We start from the raw sequence: 26,388 nt of genomic DNA on the forward strand, positions 1-26,388 counted from the left end.
AACATCTTCCAGCAAACCACAGATTTCCACAAACGTAAGGGTCAAAGAATTATTCCATAATGGTATTTTTATATATCTATTGTCTTGCCTTTTACTTTAATTTAAAATCTTTAATTTTCTTTTCTTTTTTTTCTACAAGGTCTCACCCTATAGCCCAGGCTAACCTAAAAATATGTGTAGTATAGCTGAAACACTTGTGAATGCAAGAATGTAGAACACAACTACTATTCAATATAAAAATATGACTTATCTAATGATTTTGGTCAGAGTTTAATAGCCAAAATATTACTATAAAATTGTTGTCTGTGGGGTGTGTGTGTGTGTGTACTGAGAGGCCAGAAAGTAATATGAGATCCCTCAGAGCTGGAGTTCCAGGCATTTTCAAGATACCCAGCTTGCTACCTGGTGCTAGAATCAGAATTCTAGTTGTCATGGTAGATTAGTAAGCCCTTTTAGCCAGTGAATTATCTTTGCAGCCCAATAAAAGTGTTACTACAGCAAAAGATGAGAAGCAGCGTAACTAGAAAAGAAAGAGGATAGGAAAATGACTTATATGAGATGTAATGCTGGATGAAATTTATTTCAGTAAATAGCCAAGGTAATGTAAGTGTACAGCTCATTCAGTATGTTTATCTGCTGTGCATATAATATTGAGTATAAAGCAGAGACAGGGCCACATCCAGTCTATTCTTGTTATATTTTTTAAGGTTGACAGTATATTTTAAAAATTAAACTATCAATGCATTCCTTCCCCATTATCCTTTCCTCCCTTCAGCTTCTACTATACCCACCTCAAAGGGACTAGTCTTCTTTAAATGTGATTAACACACACACACACACACACACACACATACACACACACACGCAATTTAAATTTCTTTGGGTTTTGTTGTTGTTTGTGTATTTGCTGGTGCACACCTTTAATTGAAGCATTCAGGAGAAAGAGTCAGGTAGATCTCATGTCAGTCAAGTTCACATACTGAAGTTTAAACTACTCAGGGCTACACAGTGAGACCCTGTTTCAAAACAAATACACACACACACACACAATTATTTAATATAACTTAGTTTATTTGTTTGTAGCATGTGGGACGGGAGAGGCACACATGAGGAATTAAGATGTCAAGTCGTAGGAGTCTGTTCCATCCAGCTACCTCGTGGGATCCAGGGCCAAACACAGTTACTCTGGCCTGCTTTGAAATGACCAAGGCTTGCTAGTCATAAAACACTTTTTTCTTGAAGAATTTCTTTTGTTTTTTCCATTTTTATTTAAGTTACAAGTAAGGTTTTTCTGTATAGAGAAAATTTCTTATAAGCATCTGCCACAGACTGACCCAGCCAGGGAGTCACGACAGAGGGAAAATCAGGGCTTTGGTATTCAGGAAGGCATTGGTGCAGCAAAATGACAGACAGACACACCAGAGAGAGGTTTGAATCTGCTGCAACTTTACTTTTTAGTCAGGCATATTTATAATACATTGAGGAACAGATCGAGGTTGGCACACTTCCAGAAACACTCAAAGAATTGCTAAACAAGGTACATTTCCATCTTAATTAGAACAGCAATTAGACATGACATGATGTCCACAGGAACTTTTACTCTGTGAACCGTGATCAAAACCAAACTATGATCATGAACCTCAGACATATAGTGTTTGATTCTAACTTGTGGTTACTTATTAAAGTTGTGTTAATAATCAACAGGAGAACTTGGGCCTTCAGACCATATTTTATGCTTAAAGCCTTCTTCTGTCATCAAAAGTCAAAATGCTTTAAATATATACATTACAAGAGCCCTCTATATTGCCTTGAATAGCAAACACCAATGTGGTCTGGCTCAAGCTAATCTATGTCTATAATCTCAAGAAAATTATAGGACCTTCTAACCTTCAATGTTTTTATCCATCTCTTACCTTTTTATCATAAGTACCTGTATAAAGCAATAGCTCATCAGTAGTCCTATACTTTTTCATATTTTTTTCTTCCTGCTACAAACTATTCATCATTACCTTTGCTAAGGCTAGTGATAAAGACGGACCCTGTTGAAAAGCATTTCAAGACTTTCTTTCACTAAGCTTGAACATGAGTTCATTGAGTTTAGGACTGGAAGCAGTAGGCATAATCACCACATCCTCTTTTTCTTTCCACCGGAATACCAAGTTCTCCTTTATCAATTAACCAGCTTATAGGCTGGGATCATGCTGTATAAAGAATTAAGAAGAGGAAGAAGAAAGACACAGTGCAGAACCCATAACCCAGGAAGCACAATATCCTTAGAGAACATCGAGGTCCTTTCTAAGGGCAGAGGTGGGCACACTGCCAGGGACCTCCAGGGAGCCTAGCCCTGAGGGGCATTTTTCTCCCATCTGCCTTAATGACATACTGGCAAGTCACACAGATGACACTGGAGTTGGTGTGGCAAGCATCACCTGACAATAAAAAAACCTATGGCCAATGAGCTGAGGTAGGAAATTGGAGGTGGGGCACAGGCAGGAGAAGAGAGGATTCTGGGAAACAGTGAAAGAATAAAGAGAGATTCGAGAGACACACTGGGAATGATGCTGAAGGAAGACAGTAAGGAAGAAGCAGTCAGGGACAAAAGGAGTAGTAACTAACCAGCAGGTAGATGAATTCAGGATAAAGGGATATTCGCCAGGGAACACTGTGGAGGCCCAAAGCATGATATCTGAGCAGAGGTGAGGAGATGTACATAAACCAGCAGGTGGCTGAACTCAGGATAGAATAAAGAAGGTTAGCACCAGGCTTGGACACTCGAAGCTGAGGACCGGTAAGTAACTGTGTGGTAGAGAGAATAGTTTCATTGGGTTACATAAGTTATAAGTTAGTAAGGAAATGAACTAAAGCTTACAGCCTAGGAATCTATTAATAAATGATTAGTTTCAAAGTCATCATTGTGGGAGCAGGGGCTAGGAGGGAAAATTGAATTTTTTAATCATTTCTGTATTGTTAAATTTCAAAACTGTTGGAGGAGCTGACAAGATGGTTCAGCTGGTAAATTAGGCATTTCTCACCAAGTCTGATGACTTGGATTTAGTCCTGGCAGGGATTAAAGTAATCTAAAATTTTCTAAACCCCTCCCCCCAAAAGAATAGATTGCATTGGATTTGAGGTATGCAGTCTCAGAATTGATTGTTTTTTATACCCTTGTGGCTCTGGGCCGATCTCTATCACCCCAAACCATTAAGATGCCCCTTTTGTCTAACTAGTAGTTTAGCCTGCTTAGGGCTAAGAAGCAAAGAAGAGGGCCTCCTCTCTGCCTGTGCCTGGCCGATACCCACTCCTGGGCTGAAAGCTCTCTTGAGGCCCGTGAAATCAAGAATTGGGGTGTAGGGGTGGAGGGAGTAACTTCAGAGAGTTCTCAGAAAGTTCAGAGCTAGAGTGGCTCTGGAAGCTTAGCACCACCTTAGACCATTCTCTGATCTTCCCCTGACTCGCAGGATAATGACTGAGAAACCAAGTGGACTCAGAACAGGGGCTTGAGACCTATTATTGACTTCAGCTACCTCAGTTCCTGAAGGATCGCCCTGGGACAACTTTGCCTTGGGTGCAGATCACAGGGTCCAGGGACTTTGACCTCAGCCAAAAAGTGAAAGGGAGCTAAGAACAAACCTGGGAGGCCTGGGAACTTTCCTACCTCAGTCAGGAAGGGCAGGAAGGAGAGCCTGGTGCACATGCTGAAGCCTGCAAGGACCGGTCCTTCCCAGTCTTTGTGCCCTGCTGCTTTCCAGCCTGGCAGTGGGGTTGCCAATGTCAATGTGACCTTAGCCAGGGAGCTCTTAGGGCCTCTCTCTCCTCAGATTTACCCTTGGTCTGTGTCATCTCTGGAGGTCCCAGCTCAGTTGTAGCTACTCTGGACTCTTCTGCTCATATTGAGATTAGTGTTCATTCCTTGTTAACATGATATTTTTTCTTTTTTCTCTGGGGGGGGGTGTTTGTGTTTATGTGTGAGGAACTGTTGACTGGCTGTGCACAGGAATGGAACGCTGGTGCCCATAGACTGCAGCCTGCTCCATCTTCCCTAGCTGTGCCTGAGGCAGCTTGCTGGGGATCCTGGCTTCTGAGAGAACAGGTGTCTTCCCCCCCCCCTCGCTCTACACTTGTTCCTGTTCTTTGACATAATTTTAGTGAAGCTGAAAGCACAGTTCAGTAATAGATTCCTACCTACTTGTGTAGGAGTCTGCAGAGTTAGGACTTGTTTATTCTTGGCAGGAAGGCTACTCCTGTAGGCTGGGAAAAGAATACAATGACACATTCTTCTGGTAGTCTCTCAAGGCCTGCTTAAGCACTGCAAAAGCATCCTAGAAAATCTTCTGAGAGTGTTTAAGTATAAAATGGACCTAAAACATAATGAAATTTGCCTTACTTTTATCAGAGTTTGGGGACAAAGCACAAAATAAAACTTAGGGAGAATCCACTTGAGTGCTGGGAGCTCTGTAGCAGCATGGGAGCGAGGGACCACAGCAGGTGGGGTGGCTTGGGGTTCAGGTACAGGTGTGAGGCCACATGATTTCCCCATTGCTCACCCCCCATTGCTCACCCCAGTAAAGTTCTGCTCTCATCCCACAGATTTACAAAGAGGAGCACTCCCATTTGTCCTGGAGCCTTTCAGGATGGGGAGCATGCCCACATCTGGTGCTTCAGGATGCCACCACCAGCTATGAGCTTCACAGGAGTCCTTGCCTGCATGCTAACTTTACCCTGTGTAGTGGCGTCAGCCAGAGCTGCTGCCAAACCTCCTAACACAGAACTGTGGATTGTGAGTAGGATGGTAAGTGAGGGCTGACTCAAGGAACCTGCCAGTGGGTTTGGGTATGTGGGGCCATGGTGGCGGCCAACAGAACTTTGGGAACAGCAAATCCCATGGGTGAGGATGTATATTAGGTTGACCAGCAGCACTGATTTCCCCCTCTAATCCACAGACTGCTATGTGGCAGTTTATGAGGTGTCAGAAGCCTCAGAGCCACTACTCAAGTGGTTCTCTGTGACTGTAGTCCCCGGGGCTCCTCAGCTGAAGGTTTCTACAGCTTCTTTGATCATTCAATTCCTAGATGAGAGACCTAAAAATTTCATATTAATAAAAAGGCTTAGTGAACACTAGAGCTGGGCAGATATCTACCCTCTCTGCTGTTATGTTGACCTCCCTGCCAATAATCCCACAATATGATTTGTCATATTCATCTAGGCTGCTCTTACTCCACCTGGCCAGCCCTCATGGCCATGTTTTCAAGATTCCTACCCCATGATCTCTTCTCTTCTCTCTACCTTCTTCTCTTTCCCCTTGTAGTATTGCCTCAGACCACAAAGATAATAGTATTGTTGTTCTTGCCTGAAGACAGACTCACTTACATTGTGAATGAATATACCATCCTATACTATCATAGCTGTTTTCTAAATGTTCTTGAATTTTAGCAGAATGGTTATTGTCCAAGGTAACTTCAGCCCACAATGCATGTTTTATTTCCCTATTCGTTGTCAACTTGTTCAGATGCCTCTATTAAAATATGAATTTCAGATTAAGTTTACTCAGCTTCTAGTGTAGTGTTTTGTCACTTAGAGGGTCATTAGGTAGCTCAGTACAATTTTTTTATTGACATCTTTCTGCATTTTTCTCATATACAGTCCCATTTGTACATGAGAATTGTGTATACCTCTTAACAAAACCCTTTACATCTTGTGAATTTTTGCATATGTTTCAAATTGAGCGTGGAGAATTCCTAAAACTTAAAACATAAAGCAAGAAGAAGGGGTAAAGATGATGTTTTAAAACCTCAACAGTGATCATAACTTTTTTTTAAAAAGTCCCTTGCCTTTTTTTGTATGTATAGGAGGCATCACATCTCTCCTGAAACTGTCAGAAAGGCGTGCTGACCATATCCTCTAAGCCAAGTCATTTTCCTCTACCACTAGATAGATACCTCAAATACACTCATTTATTTTCATGTTTTGAATCATCCACTTCCAGAGTTCCTAGTTACAAAACACTTAAGGAGTTAATAGCTGGCACTTCAATGGGCTATATTAGTCAATGAATTACTAGAAGAAAAAGGGCTTAAAAGAGCACCCTGTATCATCTTATGGTTCTGTGGGTTAGAAGTCCATACAGATGAGTGGGTCCTCGACTTAAGATCTGAAACCCAGTGCCAGTATGGGAGGGCTGGGGAGAAAGCCACTTCTAAATTGTTTCTGGTTGTAGACAGTGAGTGAACTTTTTCATGCAGCTATAGGGCAGAAGCCTTGTTGACTGTTGATCAGAGCTCACACTCAGCATGAAAAGCCTTCTCTCAAGGCCTTCTTTGCAGCTCATCATCTTCAAAGTCAGCAAGGGCACTCTAAATCAGTCCCAAGTTTCAAATTTCTCTGACCTCTCTCCATCTGTCACCAGCCATAAAGAACACTCTGCTTTTAGAGGAATGTAATGAGATTGAGCCCAATCACATGGCCTCTCTTTTGATTATCTCAACGTCAAGTCATTATTATTTTTAATCACATCTTCAAAAATTCCTTTAACAATAACATTATATGATCATGAGCTGAATATATGATAAAAATCCAAGACTTAATTAAACGTGACTCTCATCAGATAAAAATTTGTGGCACTGATTACCAGCTGGACATGTACAAAGCCAAAACTAGAAGAGAGACAACTCAGGGAGCAGCACATCTCAGCCTCAGCACTGTTGGCATATGTGTCCAGATGCTGGGATGGGTTCCTCCCCCAGAGGGTCCCTAACACTTGCTTATGGGATCCATTATCATTATTTTGACATTGTTTTTTAAAATAATATTTATTTATTTATTTTATGTGAGTACACTGTAGCTATCTTCAGACACACAAGAAGAGGGATCAGATTTCCTTATAGATGGTTGTGAGTCCCCATGTGGTTGCTGGGAATTGAACTCAGGACCTCTGGAAGAGCAGTCAGTGCTCTTAACCTCTGAGCCATCTCTCCAGCCCCTATTTTGAAATTATTTTCTTTTTTTAAAAGATTTATTTATTTTGTGTATGTGAGTACACTGTTGCTGTCTTCAGACACAGAGAAGAGGGCATCAGACCCCATTACCGATTATTGTGAGCCACCAGGTGGTTGCTGGGAACTGAACTCAGGAACTTTGGAAGAGCAGTCAGTTCTCTTAACCATTGAGCTATCTCTCCAGCCCCATATTTTGGAATTCTTAACACTCTGCTCACACAGCCATGTAAGAAAATACTTCTGTGTCAGAGATGAAAACAAGACTTGAAGGGATCAGTGAGCATCCCCTAAGGCCACTCAGCTCCATGGGAATGGAAATAAGGCTATGTGTCCATGGCCAACCATCCATGTCCCTAGAATCCTGCACGGGCTCCTGAACCTGCCATGTGGTGTGTCACCAGCTGGGTCACCAGAGTGCATCTCACAGTTCTGAAGGAGTCTGGAGCTGAAGTGTGAGGAGGGTCTTGTTCCCTTGGAGCATTGCAGAGCAACCTTCCCTTGCCTCCAGCATCTCCTTGTGGTTTCTGTCCAGCCTTCCCATACTCTGACGTGTAGATGTCTCACTCCAGTCTCTCTGCTCAAACATCCTATGGACACGTCTGAGTCTTCAAATGGCCTTAATGAGGACTCCAGTCATGGGGTTGGGACCTGTCCCAGCAGCACTGCACAACCTCATCTCAATTCCCTACATCTGCAAAGGAACTGCTTGCAAAGGAATCCACATGAGCATGAACTGGGGGGGGGGGGAGGGAGGGGGAGGGCACTATTTGATCCACTGCAATCATTGGGCCATACTGCCTCCTTCAAGGGATATGACTGCTCTGAGGAACTCTTTGGTCCAGGAAACCATGAAAAAAAAATCATCTTTTGATATGGCATGACTGAAGATATATTACCATTTGGCTATTGATCAAGCCAGCTCATAAAAATGACAGTTGTCTTTTACCTGCTCAAACAGGAAGCAAAAATTCATCCTTAACTGATCTGTGCACCTTGCACATTCCATGCAAATATCTCTTTAGAACTAAATATTGTTTGTCAGGTTATATATTACAGAATGACATACCAAGAAGGCAGCTCTGATAAGTTCACCATCATGAACTGACCTGCTGCTCCAGCTCCTTGCCTGATCTTGACTCATACTGATGCTGTTTCCAGAGATTTGCACACTTCTCCTATCATTGCTCAATGTCTGTCCCAAAGCTTCTCTCCATTGAAGATGCCCACAGTTCAGTGCCATCAAAGGCCACAGTGTGGTAGTGGCTGTACTGGGGTGTCCTCAGACCACACAGATAGAACCAGAGTAGGGACGGCTCTACAGAGAAGCCCTCCCTGCCAGAAGCTTAGGCCTGACTCCTGGCAGGCTCCAAAAGCCCAGGCTGGCAATCCACTTGCCACTCTCCCAGCTCCAGCTCTCCCTGGGTAAAACCACCAAGAATCGACTCCTGAACCATGCTGCCCTCTTGTAGCCGCCAGGAATCTACACACAGACAATCTGGGCAAGCAATAAGCCAGAGGCTTTAAAGTTTGTTTACTGCAACCTCAGACAGGGATGTCCAAGGAACACTTAGGAGAGGCACTTGTCCATGTACAAAGCAGCCCCCAGATACGCACGCACGCACAACACGATTTACTGCTTCAGGAAGCCTGTATTAGGACTTTGAGTCTCCTTTCTCTCTCCAGAAAAAATCACGAATCTTTCCTGCCACTGCAATCCCTGAGCCTCAGGTGCAGACACCAAAGGGCATTGGGAGGAGACCTAGGGCAGCAAGTCTCCAGCATCCCTGTCTGCTTTGTGCTCCTAGCTCACTGGGCGGGGACATATCAATTCATCTGTCCATCAAGTTCTTCCTCTGCAAAAACTGATCTAGCCCAAATTATCCTCCACTTCATTTTCCTGATTTATGGTTCAAAGTCTTGATCTTCTGCCTACCTCAAGTCCTCCCAGACATCCAGAAACAGAAACAACCAACATAGTATTAGACTCCTCACGGAGCCTGTGAAGGAGGTCGGTCACATCACCCACTTAATAATGTCCCGTGACCCTGCAGGAAAGGACAAGTTAGCTAACCCCACTGCAGGAGTAGAAACTGAGGCCAAAGAGGTTCTATGATATAGCAAGTCCATACAACCATAGGGCAGCAACAATAGGGTTTGCCCAGCAATGTTTGTGCTGGACTCTCCAGCTGTCTCCATGGGGGGACAATGATTGTCATCTCTCATGCTCATGGCTTTTCCCTACAGGACAGAGATGATACATCTACAAGCAAGAGACACAACAAGAGTAGGAAGAGGAAGGGGCCGCAGGCAGTGAAGACTACAGATTCACAGAGACAGCAAAACGGAGGCCCAGGAAAACCTAGGACTCCCCACCCAGGTATGCGACTCCCAATCTCAGGTGCCAACTCTAGCTAACCAGCTCTTTAGATTCCCCACCACACACCCTCTCTTGTATCTGAAGAGTGTTCTGATACCCTAAAGCTCTAAGAGAAGTTACCCAGCCCTCTCCTCCCCTGTCAATGTGGGAAAGCTAAGGGTGCCTGGAAAAAGGGTGGGACACAGCCTCCAGGAAGGCCAGTACTTTGGGAACAGATTGGGGAGAAACCAAAGCCTCCCACCAAAACCTCCCTCTCCATTAGAGGTCTGTCTGAGGCTTGGTTGTTCTGCAAACACTATCCTCATGAGCCTCCTGCCAGCCTTCCCTGCACTACCAGAGTAGTTCTCACCCATGGAACTAGAAGGGTGTGAAATAAAGCCTTGAAAACCTCCCTGACTTCATGTCCAGCCTCTTATTTTATTATTAATGTATCCATAGTAATATATTCACCTATGTGTGCCTGTATATCTAGGCACATAATTATATTTATTTATCCACAGCATACAGAAGGATATAGACAGTCACCTTAATATTCAAGTCAGACCGTATGAAATCAAGGTCCTTCTTAGACCCAGTTTTCCCATCTGTAAACAGGACTGGTGTACATTTAATTCACAGGGTTGGAGCAGTGTTCTGGGATACATTAAGTGTTGAATAAATGATAAACTATAATCATCTATATAGTCCTTCCTGTAATCAATTATCTAATACTTGATACTGTGATCAGTTACTGACCTCTCAGTAAGAGCTGCTCTTAGTAGCAGTGGTCATGTGTGGGTGGTTTCTCTTCACCAGGCTATGCCACGGGACACTGAGTTTTAACAGTACTCTCCTATGTTAGTTCCCATGTGTTACAGATAAGAAACTTGAGGCCCATGAGAGCAAAAGGATTTGTCCAGAGCTAGAGAGAAGCCTGGCTGGGAAGAGCAGTGGGAAACAGAAATGGCCCAAATCTCCAAGTCTAATGCTTGGAATTAGAATCCGGAGTTTTCAACCACCCTAAACCAGACGACCTTTTCTGGCTGTGCAAGCCAGGCAGAGGCAGCAGAGACAGGAGTTGAGGCCAGGCAGAAGGGCTCCCAGTCCTCGTGAGTGCCCCATTCCCCCAGCCATCCATGTAAATAGCTCAGCAGAACCCTCTGAGTTTCTTTGAAATTGGAGTGGGCTGAAGGCTCCAAGGAGCCCTGGGGCTGCCAGCTTTCACAGGATTGCTGCCTCTGGGGACCCTGAATTTGTAAACATTGCCCCAGAGGGAGACACAGGAATGGAGGAGACTCTGCCTTTGGCAAAGTTCCCCCAAAGAGGAGGCAGGGTCATGCAGGAGGCCACATCCAGCACCTAGTTACCTAAGACTCCAGTTCTACTCTTGTTTAATGAATCTGTAAAATGGGAATAATCAGCCCTGCTTATACAACTCAAATAGTTCTTGAAAAAGACCTGAGCAACTGCAAACTGGGACTTGTGATACAAATGCCCATGGGCAACTCTGGACTATGCATCCACTGCTGAAGGCATCATTTGAGTGACAGCGTGGCTTCTGGGGATATGACCAGCATTGAAATCTGTGATAGAGAAAGGAACCACTCCTGGACCCACTCAGCCTGGTCCCATCTTATGTCCCATGTATCCATACCAGTTAACAATTGCCTTCAGCAAAGAACTGAGTAAAAAGTAGGAGAACAGATTCCAAAGTCACCTCTCCTGTCCAGTCCCCTCCAAATGCAATGTCTACCACTTGCAACAAGGGCAACATGTTGTTATGCTTATGCATGATTTAGCAATAAAAAATATATCTCACAAAACCCAAACACTTTTTTTATTAAATTACCATACACTTGGATATCTCTAATCCATACAGTAAATATTAAATCTCTCCTGTTGTAGGCAGCAAGAATAATTTGCAATAGATGTTCTAATTTTTCCCAAACACAGTGGGAGCTGCCTCCCTCCAGCAAATGGAGGACACCTTAGCAAGGACATCTCTTCTAGGCCCGAGCCCAGGGCTGGGAATGAGGGTCATAGAGTCAGTTGACCAACCTCTAAGGAAAGGCTAAGGACCCTAAAAACAATCTAGAAGTCCACACATTTGGTCCAGGCAGTTAATGAAAAATTGTGTCCTGTGTCACAAATTCCGCCAAGTTCTGGTTGACCTGACATTTCTAGACCTGGGGAAGAAAGATTCTCACAGCCAGGGTGGACTCACCTGTGCCCTACTCTTAGTGGTATCACAGGGTCACAGGGTCATTCTAATTCCACAAGAGAGACCCTTAAAAGAGGCTAACTCTCCTGGGGTATGTTTCCTGGTTCTGAGAGGGCAGATGTCCAGGTTGGAAGGGACACTCTGACCCATGGCCTGAATTCATAGTGAGAGTTACAGGTTCGAAGTGTCTGCAGCCCTCCAGAACAACTCAAGAGAGGTGGGGGAAAGCCAGGATATAACTCACTGTATCCTGTACCTTTCTTATTCCTAGTCTGCCACTGTGTCCCCCCAAAGGCACATGAGCCCTGCAAGAGCCTCTCAATGGAGAACCTGAGATTGGGACTCCAGGTCACAGAGAAAATGTCACAACACTGCTAAGGGCCATAGGCAGAAAGGGCCAAGGATATACCATGTACTCAAGATTCATTTGGAGTTGGGGCCACCATCCTTTCCAGATGGTAAGGGTCAGCTGGCATGGTTGAGCAGGGCAGAGATTAGGGTTTCAATGCAGGCCACAGAGAGCAGCTGGAACTCTGAAGGACCCTAAGTAATCTTAGGCAGTGCATGAGTGCCATATTTCCTGAATGTGTTTAGAATTAATAATGTCAAAAATCAATAATATAAAATCAATTATTATATGTCATAGGTTATGATGTATTAATTAGAAAATAGATATTCTAACTTGTATAGAACTGTGAATTAACTGTATAGTTAATGACTCATATGTTTATTTGAAAATAATTAGAAGATTAAAGTGTTTTAACAGAAACCAATGAAAATGCTTGAAACAATGGATTGATTACTGATGCTGATTTCAAGTTTCCATAATGTAGATTATTTATTTACACAAGATATAATATCTCACTGATGTTTAGAATTGGTAAAATTCACTGAAAAGCATTTTCTTTTTTTTTTTCTTTTTTTTTATTATTCGATATAATTTATTTACATTTCAAATGATTTCCCCTTTTCTAGCCCCCCCACTCCCCGAAAGTCCCGCAAGCCCCCTTCTCTTCCCCTGTCCTCCCACCCACCCCTTCCCACTTCCCCGTTCTGGTTTTGCTGAATACTGTTTCACTGAGTCTTTCCAGAACCAGGGGCCACTCCTCCTTTCTTCTTGTACCTCATTTGATGTGTGGATTATGTTTTGGGTATTCCAGTTTTCTAGGTTAATATCCACTTATTAGTGAGTGCATACCATGATTCACCTTTTGAGTCTGGGTTACCTCACTTAGTATGATATTCTCTAGCTCCATCCATTTGCCTAAGAATTTCATGAATTCATTGTTTCTAATTACCAAACATGTGAAAGATCTCACTGATGTTTAGAATTGGTAAAATTCACTGAAAAGCATTTTCTTAAAAAAGCCTGAATATCAGGCGGATCAGTGGAATAGGATTGAAGATCTAGAAATGAACCCACACAGCTATGGCCACTTGATTCTCAACAAAGGGGCTGAAAACATCCAATGGAAAAAAGATAGCCTTTTCAACAAATGGTGCTTGTTCAACTGGTGGTCAGCATGCAGAAGAATGTGAATTGATCCATCCTTCCCTCCTTGTAGTAAGCTCAACTCCAAATGGATCAAGGATCTCCACATAAAGCCAGACACTCTGAAACTAATAGAAAAGAAACTAGAGAAGACCCTTGAGGACATCAGTACAGGGGGAAAGTCCCTGAACAGAACACCAATAGCTTATGCTCTAAGATCAAAAATTGACAAATGGGACCTCATAAAATTACAAAGTTTCTGTAAGGCAAAGGACACCATCAAAAGGACAAATTGGCAACCAACCAATTGGGGAAAGATCTTCACCAACCCTATATCTGACAGAGGGCTAATATCCAATATATACAAAGAACTCAAGAAGTTAGACCCCATAAAACCAAATTTTAACCCAAAGAACTTTGGATAGCTGAGAAGCATCTTGGAAAATGCTCAACATCATTAGTATTAGAAAAATGCAAATCAAAACAACCCTGAGATTTCACCTCACACCAGTCAGAATGGCTAAGATTCAAAACTCAGGAGACAGCACATGTTGGCGAGGATGTGGAGAAAGAGAAACTCTCCTCCACTGCTGGTGTGGTTGCAAATTGGTACAAACTTCTGTAAATCAGTCTGGCAGTTGCTCAGAGAACTGGGCATGTCACCTGCTGAGGACCCTGCTATACCACTCCTGGGCATATACCCAGAGGATTCCCCAGCATGTAATAAGGACACATGTTCCACTATGTTCATAGCAGTCCTATTTATAATAGCCAGAAACTGGAAAGAACCCAGCTATCCCTCAACAGAGGAATGGATAAAAAAATGGAGTACTATTCAGTCATTAGAAACAATGAATTCATGAAATTCTTACACAAATGGATGGAGGTGGATAACAGCATACTAAGTGAGGTAACCCAGTCTCAAAAGATCAATCACGGTATGCACTCACAAATAAGTGGATATTAGCCTAGAAAATTGGAATACCCAAATATATAATCCACACACAAACGATGTCCAAGAAGAACAGAGGAGTGTCCCCTTGTTAAGAAAAGACTCAGTGTAGCAGTATAGGGCAATACCAGAACAGGGAAGTGGGAAAGTGTCGATGGGGGAGTAGGGGGAGGGAAGAGGGCTCATGGGACTTTCAGGGCGTTGGGATCCAGAAAAGGGGAAATCATTTGAAATGTAAAGAAAAAATATATCGGAAAGAAGCCTGAATATTGACTATTGAAATATGATTATCAGAAAATCTAATTTTGTGTCTTTTATGCTTTAGGGTGTATCCAGCAATCATTCAAAGATAACTGAGACATTTTAATACAATTCTGTTATGCATATTGGCACATGCTATTGTAATGTTCTTTGGATGATTAGCTGCTAGACCCATTCTATTTCCTGGCTCTTTGAAACAATGCAGCCATAATCATGCATGTGCAAGTATTTGTGTGGAATTGGTTTGTCAATTAAATTCTGCTGGCCTATAGTTTAGGCAGAATGTAGGACGTGGGGCATACCCGAAGCAGAAAGGATTTAGGGACAGTGCTGATTGGACAATTCGCCTCGGAATATGTCACAAGACAGACATATGGTATCTGAGGAAAGGTAACCAGACACACAGCAGAATATGAATTAGAATAAATGGGTTAATTTTTGTTATGATCAAGTCAGAAATTAGCCTAACTATATGACTAGAGTATTTGTAAATATATGTTGAGTTTGAGTCTTATTCCTGGGAGCGTGGGGCTGGGAGGAAGAACCAAACTTAACTTCTACTGGGCTGGCTGCCTCTGCTCAGATGAAAGCCAGCAACAAACTGAGTAGAAGACAGGGATATATACCTGTTCTTGGGGTTGGGCACAAATCTTTGAAGATAGGGATTGGTGGGATTTCGACTTGTGTGTTTGGGCTACTCTGTTAGGATGGAGTGTGGATGGGGAAGACTGAGGCCTGCCTGGAGGGCTGTAAGAGTGTTCTCTACATGGAAATTGGCAGTTGGAGGTGCTCAGGGGAGGTTTGCCACTCCTGTGCCTCAAGCAATTTACACACATATCTGACACTGCTTGAGTGGCCAAGAACAGAAAGTAGATATTCAAAATACTTAAGTGATATCAATCCTACAGATCTAAAAATGCATGCATAAATAAATAAATGTAACAATTTAGTTGGTTCTTATGATATTCTGATATACTTATAAATCAGTGCCTCATTTAGCCATCAGAGGAGATTTTTCATGTATCTGATGGGAGCAAATACAAACAATCAGACATTATGAGATAGAGAGACAGAGATACATACAGAAAGAATAACAGACAGACAGACACACATAGAAAAGAGAGAGAGAGAGAGAGAGAGAGAGAGAGAGAGAGAGAGCAGCACATACCACTCCATATGAGATATCTCTATTAAATACTCCTCCTTAGAATTAAGAAGATCCTGAAGTAGAAAAATAAGAATAAATAATATACTTTCCATAAGATAGACTAGATACAAGGAGAACAAAGCCTTTTAAGTCAACTGATCAAAGCTTATTTGTATACACAGACACTGAGGCAGCAAACATGGGATGTACTGGGGTATGCAAACAAGTCTTCCCCAAGCCTATCTTTCAGTTTAGTATTTTTATGGGACTCCTGAATGTGCAAAACTATGTCTCAGTTTCTTGTGTCTTCTCCTAAGCTCTTTTCTTTTGTTGGTTTGCCAAGTCTTACTGTGTTGAGCTTTTCTGTTTGGTAGCCTAAGTTTCATTATCAAATTAAATATACAGATCTAGAAGAGAACCCCCTTCCTGAAATTATTTGCTGGTCTCCAAACCTTTATCCCTTTAGCAACCCATATCAAACAAACAAACCAACAAATGTTAAGTATCTTAGATGAGAGGTAGAGAGATGCTTTAGTGATTAAGAGCATGTACTGCTCTTGCAGAAGATCCAACTTTAGTTTCTAGTACCTCATAAGATGGCTCACAACCATGAAAGTTGAAAGAGTTCTTTGCCTTACAGAAACTTTGTAATTTTATGAGGTCCCATTTGTCAATTCTTGATCTTAGAGCATACGCTATTGGTGTTCTGTTCAGGAACTTTCCCCCCCTGTACCAATGTCCTCAAGGTTCCTCCCCGGTTTCTTTTCTATTAGCTTCATAGTGTCTGGCTTTATGTTTAGATCCTTGATCCATTTGGAGTTGAGCTTAGTACAAGGAGACAAGGATGGATCAATTCACATTCTTCTGCATGCTGAACTCCAGTTGAAGCAGCACCATTTGTTCAAAAGGCTAGGTTTTTTCCATTGGATGTTTTCAGCCCCTTTGTCAAGGATCAAGTGGCCATAGGTGTGTGGGTTCATTTCTGGATCTTCAATCCTGTTCCATTGATCTACCTGTCTGTCACTGTACCAGTACCATGCAGTTTTTAACACTATTGCTCTGTAGTATTGCTTGAGGTCAGGGATATTGATTCCCCCAGAATTTCTTTTATTGTTGAGAATAGTTTTAGCTATCCTGGGGTTTTTGTTATTCCAGATGAATTTGAGAATTGCTCTTTCTTACTCTATGAAGACTTGAGTTGGCATTTTGATGGGTATTGCTTTTGGCAAAATGTCCATTTTAACTATATTAATCCTGCTGATCCATGAGCATGGGAGGTTTTTTCCATTTTTTGAGGTCTTCTTCCATTTCCTTCTTCAGAGTCTTGAAGTTCTTGGCATACAGATCTTTCACATGTTTGGTAATTAGAAACAATGAATTCATGAAATTCTTAGGCAAATGGATGGAGCTGGAGAACATCATACTGACTGAGGTAACCCAGTCTCAAAAGATCAATCATGGTATGCACTCACTAATAAGTGGATATTAGCCTAGAAAACTGGAATACCCAGCACATAATCCAGACATCAAATGAGGTACAAGAAGAATGGAGGAGTGGCCCCTTGTTCTGGCAAGACTCAGTGTAGCAGTATAGCACAAAACCAGAACAGGGAAATGGGAAGGGGTGGGGGGGAGAACAGGGGGAGAGAAGGGGGCTTATGGGACTATCGGGGAGTACGGGGGGCCAGAAAAGGGGAAATCATTTGAAATGTAAATAAAAAATATATCGAATAAAAAAAAGAACGTGGAAGGTAACATAGAGCAACATCGGAAATTGTCTTCCGACCTCCACATTTGCATGCTGTGTGCACATATCCACCCATTGTTTAGGTGACATTCCATACTGTATATGAAGGTGCATCTCGGTATTTTCAATTGTTAAATCTGTACTGACAAAGAGCTAAGTGATGGCAGGAGTTTGATGCTATCATTTCTGAACCATCACTGTATTTTAGATTTTACATTTTGTTGATCTATAGCTGCTCAAAACATGAGTGTCTTTGCCTGGTGGCAACCCAAGAGATACTCTAGCACTATCTTACTGCTGATTGCTAATTATAAATATCTGACAGCTAATAGGCAAGTCAAAAAAGAAAACAAACAAACAAACAAAAAAAACTACTGGGATTGACCAGGGCAGGAGACAGACAGAGGGGAGAAAAGCAGATGCAGGAGTATGAAAAGATACTGATGGAAGCAGAAGATAGGGAACAGAACTGTAAACAGTGAGAACCAAATGGGTAGGTAGATTGTTGTACAACTTGAAGTAAGTTGAAATGAGCTATCCCATCAAAATGCCTACAGCTTTGACCTATCCAGAAATCTATGTTTTATTTATCCTGGGAGCTGCTCTGTGAAAAGCCCTGTTTTCACCCATGCTCACAACAATACACACCTGCAAAACAGTATGTGATGCAGCTTCTTGGGTGTAAGGATGATTAAACTGATGGACAATCTCATGGTTTCCTACATAGAAGAATCCAAGGAAGCTTCCACCCCTCTTCCAAACACAGTTGACCTTCCTGCCTAACAAGTGTAGCCCAGCCTTCTCACATCTCTCTCTTGCTCACATACCCTTTGAGCCTTGGTAACAGGCTCTCAGGGCAGCAATAGAGCCTCTGAGAACAAAGTCTTTGATTTATTGGTTGTGCTGCATGCAGAGAGGCAGAGGAGGCCCACACAGAACTAAGTACACATGTATGAATGCTCACATCTACAAGCATAATCTCTCACTCATGGAGACCCTCATCTCTGTACATACTCATGTTTAAGACACAATTGGAGAAACCTCCCGTGACAGAGAGGCACATGTAGACACACATACTGCAAAATGGTTGTTTACAATTGTATAGCCATTTTCTCTACTGTACACTTGAGAAGCTGCCCTGAGTCACCATGAAACCAGACTTGTATGTTAGTTCATGATAACTGTGGAATCCACTGCTTCCTCCTTTTCCTGGACTTCCATCAACCACTGTCCAATCATGTTCTCTTTCAGATATCTCTGGATAAAATGGCTAAGGGTCCTGGAATGCCAACTGCAGGACCAGTGTGTTGACCAGTCTTTCAGCCTGGTACATCTATCAAGAAAGCCATGTCACAGATGGAGGTAGATGCATAGTGCTCTCACAAGGCAGAGAGGGGAGAGGCACTCAACAGTAAGTGACAGGCATGCCACTTACCTCATTCAGCTTAGAATCTCTGTCTCCTCAGTTGGCTCCAGTCAGTCTGTGGAGAACTCCATCTGGCTGCTCCCTCGGAATCTCTCTTGACCGTATAATGGCAAGTCGCCTAAGAGATCACGACAATACAGGTTGTGAGCAATGAATATTTCTTTATTGTCACCTGTGCCTTTGTGTAACTATTTAGTATCTTTTAGCTTCTGGCAGCTATAATGGTGATTTGTGGGGTTTGGATCTTCAGAACTTGAGCATGCTATATCATTAACTCTGGTCTAAATAGAACATCAACATCACTGTCATTCAAAGCTCAGTGAGGTTGAGGCAAGAAAATCATGTGGCTAGCTTGCCTTATATGGATATCCTACCTCACAAACTGTATGATTGTCATTCAGGAATGTCATTGTACCTGACACCTCACAGACTACAAATGTTCTTATTATGCTAACAGGAAAATGCCAGCAGCAAGGAGGATAAACTGCTCTTTAAATGTGTTAATGAAATCACCTGAGAGGTTCCTTGCTTGTGGATGGAGAATCACAAACATATCAGCACATCCCTTCTCTCCTCTCTAGAATTGGCTTTACTTGTGATCAGGTCTAACTATGTAATCCAAACTGGCTAGATGCCTGGATATATTTCTGTCTCTATCCCAAGAAGCAGGACTTGAGATGTAAGGCAGAATAGCATACTTTTTGTCTTCTGGGTGACTTATCTGATTACCTTGAACCTTATTGAAAATGAAAGGAAAGATATTAGCAACTTTCTACCTAAACAATCATGAAGTTCAGAACATTTGTTCCTTCTTCATTGCTGAATTTCCGCATCCCAAGTTCCTTCAGACACTGTTTAAATTTTGCATTTAACTGAGCCCAAAACATATATACGTAGTTTATCCCAGTCACACTAAACTCCTAGAGCAATTCCTGAGGGGCCTATGCTCAGGATGCTAAACAATAGGAAAATCGGCAAGATTTTCTATCTTTTATTATCTCTAACAGGTCCTCAACTTGTAGCCACAAGGTCTCCCCAGAAAACACATTCAGAGTCTACAACATAAATACTATTATTCTTTCTCTGGTTCAAATTAAGAAGAGCTAATGGCTGAGTAGGAAGTCCATACACACCTGGCTAAAATATTCCATGTTCTCCTTCTCTTGCTGTCGTGGGGTTTTCAGGGACTTTAAGCTTCCACTAGAACTCCACAGTCTCTACTTCCCCATGGTTTCTTTGCCTGATCCCCCACCCCACCTCCCCTTCAGTACTTGCATCAAGACTGAGGAAACCCAGGCAGGCTCATGAGCAGGTACACAGTTACAGAGTTCTATGTTCATGGATTTCTATTTTTTTCAGAAGACTTTGTGCATGTGAATTTTTGGTCTATATGTAGGTATATGAATTCATTACTAGAGCCAAGATTACCGGAGGAAATTAGAAATTGAGTACAGAACTTATGTGCAAACATATAGGTGCTTAGATCAAATAGGATCCAGATTGAATGTGGATTTTTTTTTTAGTACTGAGCCATGTCTGGAGCCTCATGTACTTTTCATAAATTAATTTGTACTCTAGAGAGCATTGGAGATCAGAATGCTTTGTGTCCTCCTCATGTTTTGATCTGGAACATTAACAAGTGATGACCTGGCCCCTCAGCCTAGTCCTATACTGATAGTACCACCTAAGTCGCCCCAGCAGCTCCTTGGAGGTCACCAGGCCAGCCAAGGCAGCGAAGATGACTGGGACAACAAGTGGGACGACATCTCCACGGTGGCCTAGGAGCCAGGCGCGCTGGGCAGCGAGTGTACCCGGACCTCGCTGGCTGGGCAGAGGCGGCCAGCAGCTACCTCTGTCCACATGCTTGGACCTGTTGCTGGGCTCACGCAGCGTCTCAGCGCCCCCGCTGTAGCAAGCTTCTGGAGCCAATAGCCACACTTGCCCTTATTTAATGTGAACAGGAAGTAAAAGTAATCATTATTCATTTTCCTTAGATTTCCATTCCTTCCCAAAGATCTCCATCAGCTTATGCACTAAGATAACTCCCAAAATGTTATAGAAGCACCCTTTGCTTTATGAAGGCAGTGTTTCTCTCACTCCCCCAGGTATGTCCAATATTCTACCTTGATATTGTCTGTTCTCTCTTAGACATCAGTCGTAAAATCAAGCTTCAATCGGCTGTAAACATTTTTAGATGCCTCTGAACATTTTTATCTAATCCATAATAACCTCCTTCCCTATAATAGTGAAGTGGCTACTTTTTGGTGGTTTCTTTTCTCTACCCTGCTCATATAATACAAATATTAAAATTATATATTTAGTGACTATAATTCTCGCCAAAACATATGACGTCTTTCAAAGAATATGTAGAGAGACACCAGCATTTATGTGGAAAGTCTATGAGACCCATGAGATTCAAAGTCAGGAGGAACAGCAGCCAATGGTTGTCATCGCATACTTCAAACACTAATGTGAAGATATGTTACAAAATAATAGCAACTAAATTTTGAGATGGACAAACTGAAAGGAAATTAACATGTCTGGAAAGTAGTTCCTGTCTAATTAGAATTAATGTTCAAATATTCAGAAATATATTCCAAAGAACACAATATGTGTTGTAACTATAACAATTTGAAGAAAACCAGGGAGTTCTTAGGTTTAGGGTCTACAAAAAAGAATGACCAATTCTTTTTAAAAATATTTGTAGTCATGGTGGTTAAAACAATTGGGTTGCATATAAAACAATGCTCAAGCATAACCTGGACACTTTTTTTTGGTAAGATTTACAGAAATTGTTCTCCTGTATGCTTAAAGCATACCTCCCTTCATATAATAATGTTGTTTCTACAGAAGATTGGTACCAAATATGGCTTGAATGTCTACCTTTTCAAGAAACCACTACTGAGTTGAGAGTTAGTTCATATGATCTAGAGGAATAAAGAGAGAACACTTCCTGATATGATTAAGCTATCATGAGAAACAAATTACTTATAAAAAAAATACCTTTTTGGTGGAGCCTGGAAGGGAGAACCTTTGAATAAACTTGAATTTTGTCTTTCTAGTCCTGAATAGCAAACTGGTGACTAAGGTTGGTAGTCAACCTACTGAAGTCCGAGGATTCTGTAGCAGTCAGGATGAAGAACCATTGTGATGTCAGTATTCTAAGGGCCATGACAACGGACAAAAGGCACATGCATTTCTTTCCCTTACACTTAGTGGCTTTAAATTTGAGCCATACATCTTTGTAAGGAATGACATATTTTCACAACCATATATATACTGATAGCTACTCTTTCGGTAATTCATTACTCTACCCTGCTCATATAATTTAAATATTAAAAAATATTATGTGAATATCAAACTGTTCAAAACATATGACATATTGTTCAAAGAATATGTAGATAGACACCAGCTTTTATGTAGAAAGCATTTGTGAGCCATGAGATTAGAGGAGTCGATAGGAACAGCAGTCAATGGTTATCATCACACACATCAAACAATAATGTAAAGAAATTTTACAAAAATAATACCAATTCAGTTTCATGATATTAAATATTAAAAGTAAATGAACATATGTGGAAGATGATTCCTTTTTATGAATTAACATTAAATCTTTTAAACTTTTTAAAAAACACAATGTATTTAGGAAAAAAAATAACAATTTGGGGAAAACTGAAGCATTCATAAATTTTAGGTTGAAGTTTGACCAGTTTACAAGAAAAGTTTGTGTTTTAATGGGTAAAAACAAATTTGATAGTCTAGAAAATACTACTGTCTTATGTTCATGGTAGGTAATTTTTGAAGACTTATAGAAAGCATTCTCCTGGAACAAAAAGCATAGCACTCCTTAATAACTTTGTTTCTTTAGGGAACTGGTACTGAATATTGCTACTGAGTAACTTTCCATGAAGACACTGCCAAGTTAAAAGCTAGTTTTCTAGATCTGGAGAATCAAGATAGAACACTTCCTGATTCCATTAGACTATCATAAGAATCAAATTAGTTATTATATACATACATTTACAGTGCAGCCTGGAATCGAGAACCAATCAATGGATGTGAAATGATCACTTTCCTTCTTGGCACTAAATACCAAACTGAAGACTGCAGTTGGTAAGCCAACCACTGAAGTCTGAGGATTCTTTAGTAGCCAGAGTGACAGGCCTGCAGTAAAACAAGGATAGTCCCGTCACCGACATGTTTGTATGTGAGGATAGCACCACATTCCTGAACTTATCAAAATGACAGATTGGCAAAAGGATACCTGATTCAATAGTTGTTACTTTCAAGCACATTTTAATTCCTTTGCATTAGGCAAAAGAGAGGCAGTAAAACTAAGGAATCAATTGTATAATGAGAGAAGCGAAGGTAGAAGAGAGAAATGAAGTTTAAGAAAGAGGAATCGGGGAATAAGAACAAACTAACCTTGTACTAAGGCTATTAGGTAAATGTCTATCAGCCAAACAGGCACAGGAGTCATAACTCAACACCCTTCTCTGACCCAAACACTAAATGTAGCAGCAAAGTAGCATTACAGTTCCTAAGGATGGATTAATAAGATGTCAGAGGTGCTCCAGGGAATCGCATCAGTGGTTTCAATAAGTAACTTCCTACAATTTAACATTATTCTTCCTTTATAGAGAGAAATGAAAAACTGATGGACTTAATTAAAGGAAAACAAAAGGATATTATATTGTTGTTAAAGGATCAATTCTTTTTCTTAATTAGAATGATGATTAATAAGCGGAGAATTTGATTTCTGAACTCCCTGGTTTGAGTGAGGCATTGTTTCCCTGTAGTACTCCCATTAAGGAGGGCTCTGACTGCAGAAGGAGACAACACTCTCTCATCCCCACACACCATGGCACAAAACGCTGTGCGCTGTGTCCCATTGAGAGGACCCAGTACTCTGCCCTCACCCATGCCAAGTCCAGTCATAAGTGTTACACTGGAAGGTGGAGCAAGCGTACACTATGAAATGTGTGAGGTTTCCGACAGGGAAGGTACAAATTGAAAAAACAATCAATACTTTTTTTTCCTATTCTCTAAACTTCCTTTTAAGCCCAGGGAGGGAGACATGGTACAGGAAAGGCTCAGGGGGAACTGTGGGCCGCAGTCACAGCTCCCACACCATCTTAGTGATGTCATAGCACATACTCTTTCTTTTTCCCAGGATAATTTTTTCCATCCTGTTTCCCTCTGTATTCTTTATCAGTTTGTCTTCTAAGATACTCCTGCTTTTTGTTTTGTTTATACAACAGAACCTAAAGGCTGCTGTTCCTGCTCTGCCCCTCTTCCTTTACTTCTCTTAAGCTTATTAGAAGTCAAAGTTCCTCCAAAGGGTATTTGACTCCTCTTGCCTCTAATCCCAGGTGCTTCAGTGGATGAGGGGAACCACGCAAAATGTGGACACCAGCTGCTCTTCTGCAAATAAGAATGGCATCAGCTCTGGCAGATGTGTGTGACATCAATCATTTCCTACGACCCCAAACACTCTTCTGGCCAAAGCCTGGAGAACCGTGGTTAGTCACCAGCAAACATGTGTCATGAAAGGCATGAGCATGTCTGCACATGGAACAAAGCCCATGCTTCCACACACATCACATTAGATGCCAAATCTTCCAAAGGAAAGCACTCCTGGGACAGTTATGTCCAATGTTCCTTCAATAACAAAGAACAGTGAGTTTTAGAGAAAATGGGTTTCACTGAAGAAGGTATTCCCATGATTCACCAATTCAGTTTTCCTTACTGCACAGAGTTCTCTCTATATACTCTGGGGGAAAGGAGTTCACACCTAAAATAATTTATCCACCATAGTTCACTTATGAATACAGGGTAAAGGCAAAGGCAAGCTCCAATTTCCTCTCCTTATACTTTATATATATTCTCATACACATTACCAAGTTAGCTATGGACAGGCATTACCTACATGCTAACTGAAGACTGACCAGAGCCATGTCCACTGTGTCTTCCTTTAAATAAGTGTGTGCAATGTGTAAGTTGGAAAAGAAGAAACCCTAGGGTTTTGTTTTTCACTGAAGTATGTGACGCCATCTCACTATCTGTAACGGGCTGTTCCTTTGGAATCAGCTCCTGTGTCACAGCGACCTGGCAAACTTGAATGCTTTCACTATCACTGGAATCCTTGCAATCCTGCCTTGGCTGTGACCCATTCATGTTTGTCCCAACTTCCCAGAGATGTCTTGCTCAGCATCTAATTAGTAAGGGAAGAATCGTCATGGCGCTTATCCCTGACATAGGCGTAGGACGCTATGTTGTGGTGGAAGCCTAAGTCTGTCCTGTTACATTAATCAATTTCCATAAATCTACTTGGTTACAGATAACAGAGATATTGAAAGAAGTAATTTCAAAATGATCCCCAACTATGCTTAAATTCATTTGAAGTGCTACGTGCTGGAAATAAGCTTTAAACTGGTGAATGAGTTTATTCGCGTGTATACACATCTGAGGATCTATTTGTGCATGTTTCATTACAATAACTCACACGTGGAATATCATACATACAAGGCCTACGCCATTCCCATTTCATTATACAGTATGCAGAGCTGTTAGTGAGGCCTGCATGTTCACACCAAGTTGGAAGTAAAGGCTGACACACAGGGACTCACCTCTTTACCACGATTTCTAATCCAATACTGCTATGACAATTATCCAAATATTCCTACTTGTTTGCTACAGTATTAAAGTGAATGTCAAGGCTTACATTTTAATTTCAATATGTACCTATCATTAACAGTTCAAAATAAAGCACATCATCTCTCAAGTTAGAGGAACTGAGAGGTGGCAGCATGCTAATTCAACAAGCTAAAACGATTTGCCACCAAATATAAACACCTATTTTAACATAAAGGTAAGTTTTGTCAAGTTAATCCTTTTTAAGTAAGCTGTGATTACCCAAATACACCAACTATAAGAAGGAAATACTAAAAAGGAAGAGAGAAAAAATAGAGAGGGAAACCTAGAAATGGATGCTGCCTCACAATGGAAGTCATTTTCAAAGGCCATTAACTATCAACTGCCTTATTCGTAGCTCTGATTAAATAAGACTATTCATCCTATGTCAAAGGGATGTGTCCAGTTTTGAGGAGAAGCTTTAGAATAAAAATATATTGCATGAACTTCAAAGAACAACCAAGCCACCCACAGCACATATTTTAGATATGTGACAAACAAGAAATACTATATATGAATCTTTAAAATTGTTAGAGATGTTTAAATTTTTTTGGGAGGGTTAGAAACCAGAAAAGAAAACACACATCATTTCCATTTTGACTACAAATCCTATGACTGGAACTGTGTTTGTCCTCATGAATTGAAAATACTAAAAGACTACTGGAAGAAAAATTTGTATTGAGCACTCTTGTAAATGATTTCCAAAAATATTATTATATATTTCTTATATATCTTTTAATCATTTCTCGGAAGTGCTAGGTTTTATACTAGTCAAAAAGTTTACTCTGTCATATCTCTGGTGAGCAGACGGTCTGGTAGTAATGTAAATCACTGACATAATTTTTAGCTTTCTCGATTTTGTCCCTCACCTATCTAGGAACTGATTTCTCTGGTGATAACTAACACATCATGCTAATGAGAGAATCTAATACACAACAGAAAAATGTCACTACTAATAATATTTGCATGAAGTTAAATAAAGCAACTGTAAAAGAATGTCAGACAGTTGTTCTTTAATAAGACACAGTTTCACAATGAAATTATGTTGTTAATTTTGTTACATCATTGGGTGAATCCTAAATTACTCCATAATGATGCAAG

At 41.3% G+C, this 26,388-nt stretch overlaps 1 protein-coding gene across 6 annotated transcripts in view; it reads right to left on the reverse strand.

Moving 5' to 3' along the window:
* The window catches only part of LOC127666992 (zinc finger protein basonuclin-2-like), a 46,643-nt gene that overhangs the window by 6,982 nt on the left and 13,273 nt on the right, over positions 1 to 26,388 (reverse strand). For 3 of the 6 annotated variants that reach the window (XR_007973758.1, XM_052160005.1, XM_052160004.1), the window contains exon 3: positions 18,604 to 18,712. The exons of 1 other annotated variant lie outside the window; for it this stretch is intronic. Coding sequence is in view for 2 of the 5 variants with exons in the window: in XM_052160005.1 (XP_052015965.1) it covers positions 18,614 to 18,712 (99 nt within the window). In the remaining 3 variants the exon portion in view is untranslated. Of the gene's footprint in view, positions 1 to 4,228; positions 5,066 to 17,175; positions 18,502 to 18,603; positions 18,713 to 26,388 lie in introns of those variants that run through there. 2 more of the 6 variants (XR_007973759.1, XR_007973760.1) reach the window with 2 other exon arrangements.

Source organism: Apodemus sylvaticus, chromosome 16, assembly GCF_947179515.1.
Source record: "Apodemus sylvaticus chromosome 16, mApoSyl1.1, whole genome shotgun sequence".
Taxonomy (NCBI): domain Eukaryota; kingdom Metazoa; phylum Chordata; class Mammalia; order Rodentia; family Muridae; genus Apodemus; species Apodemus sylvaticus.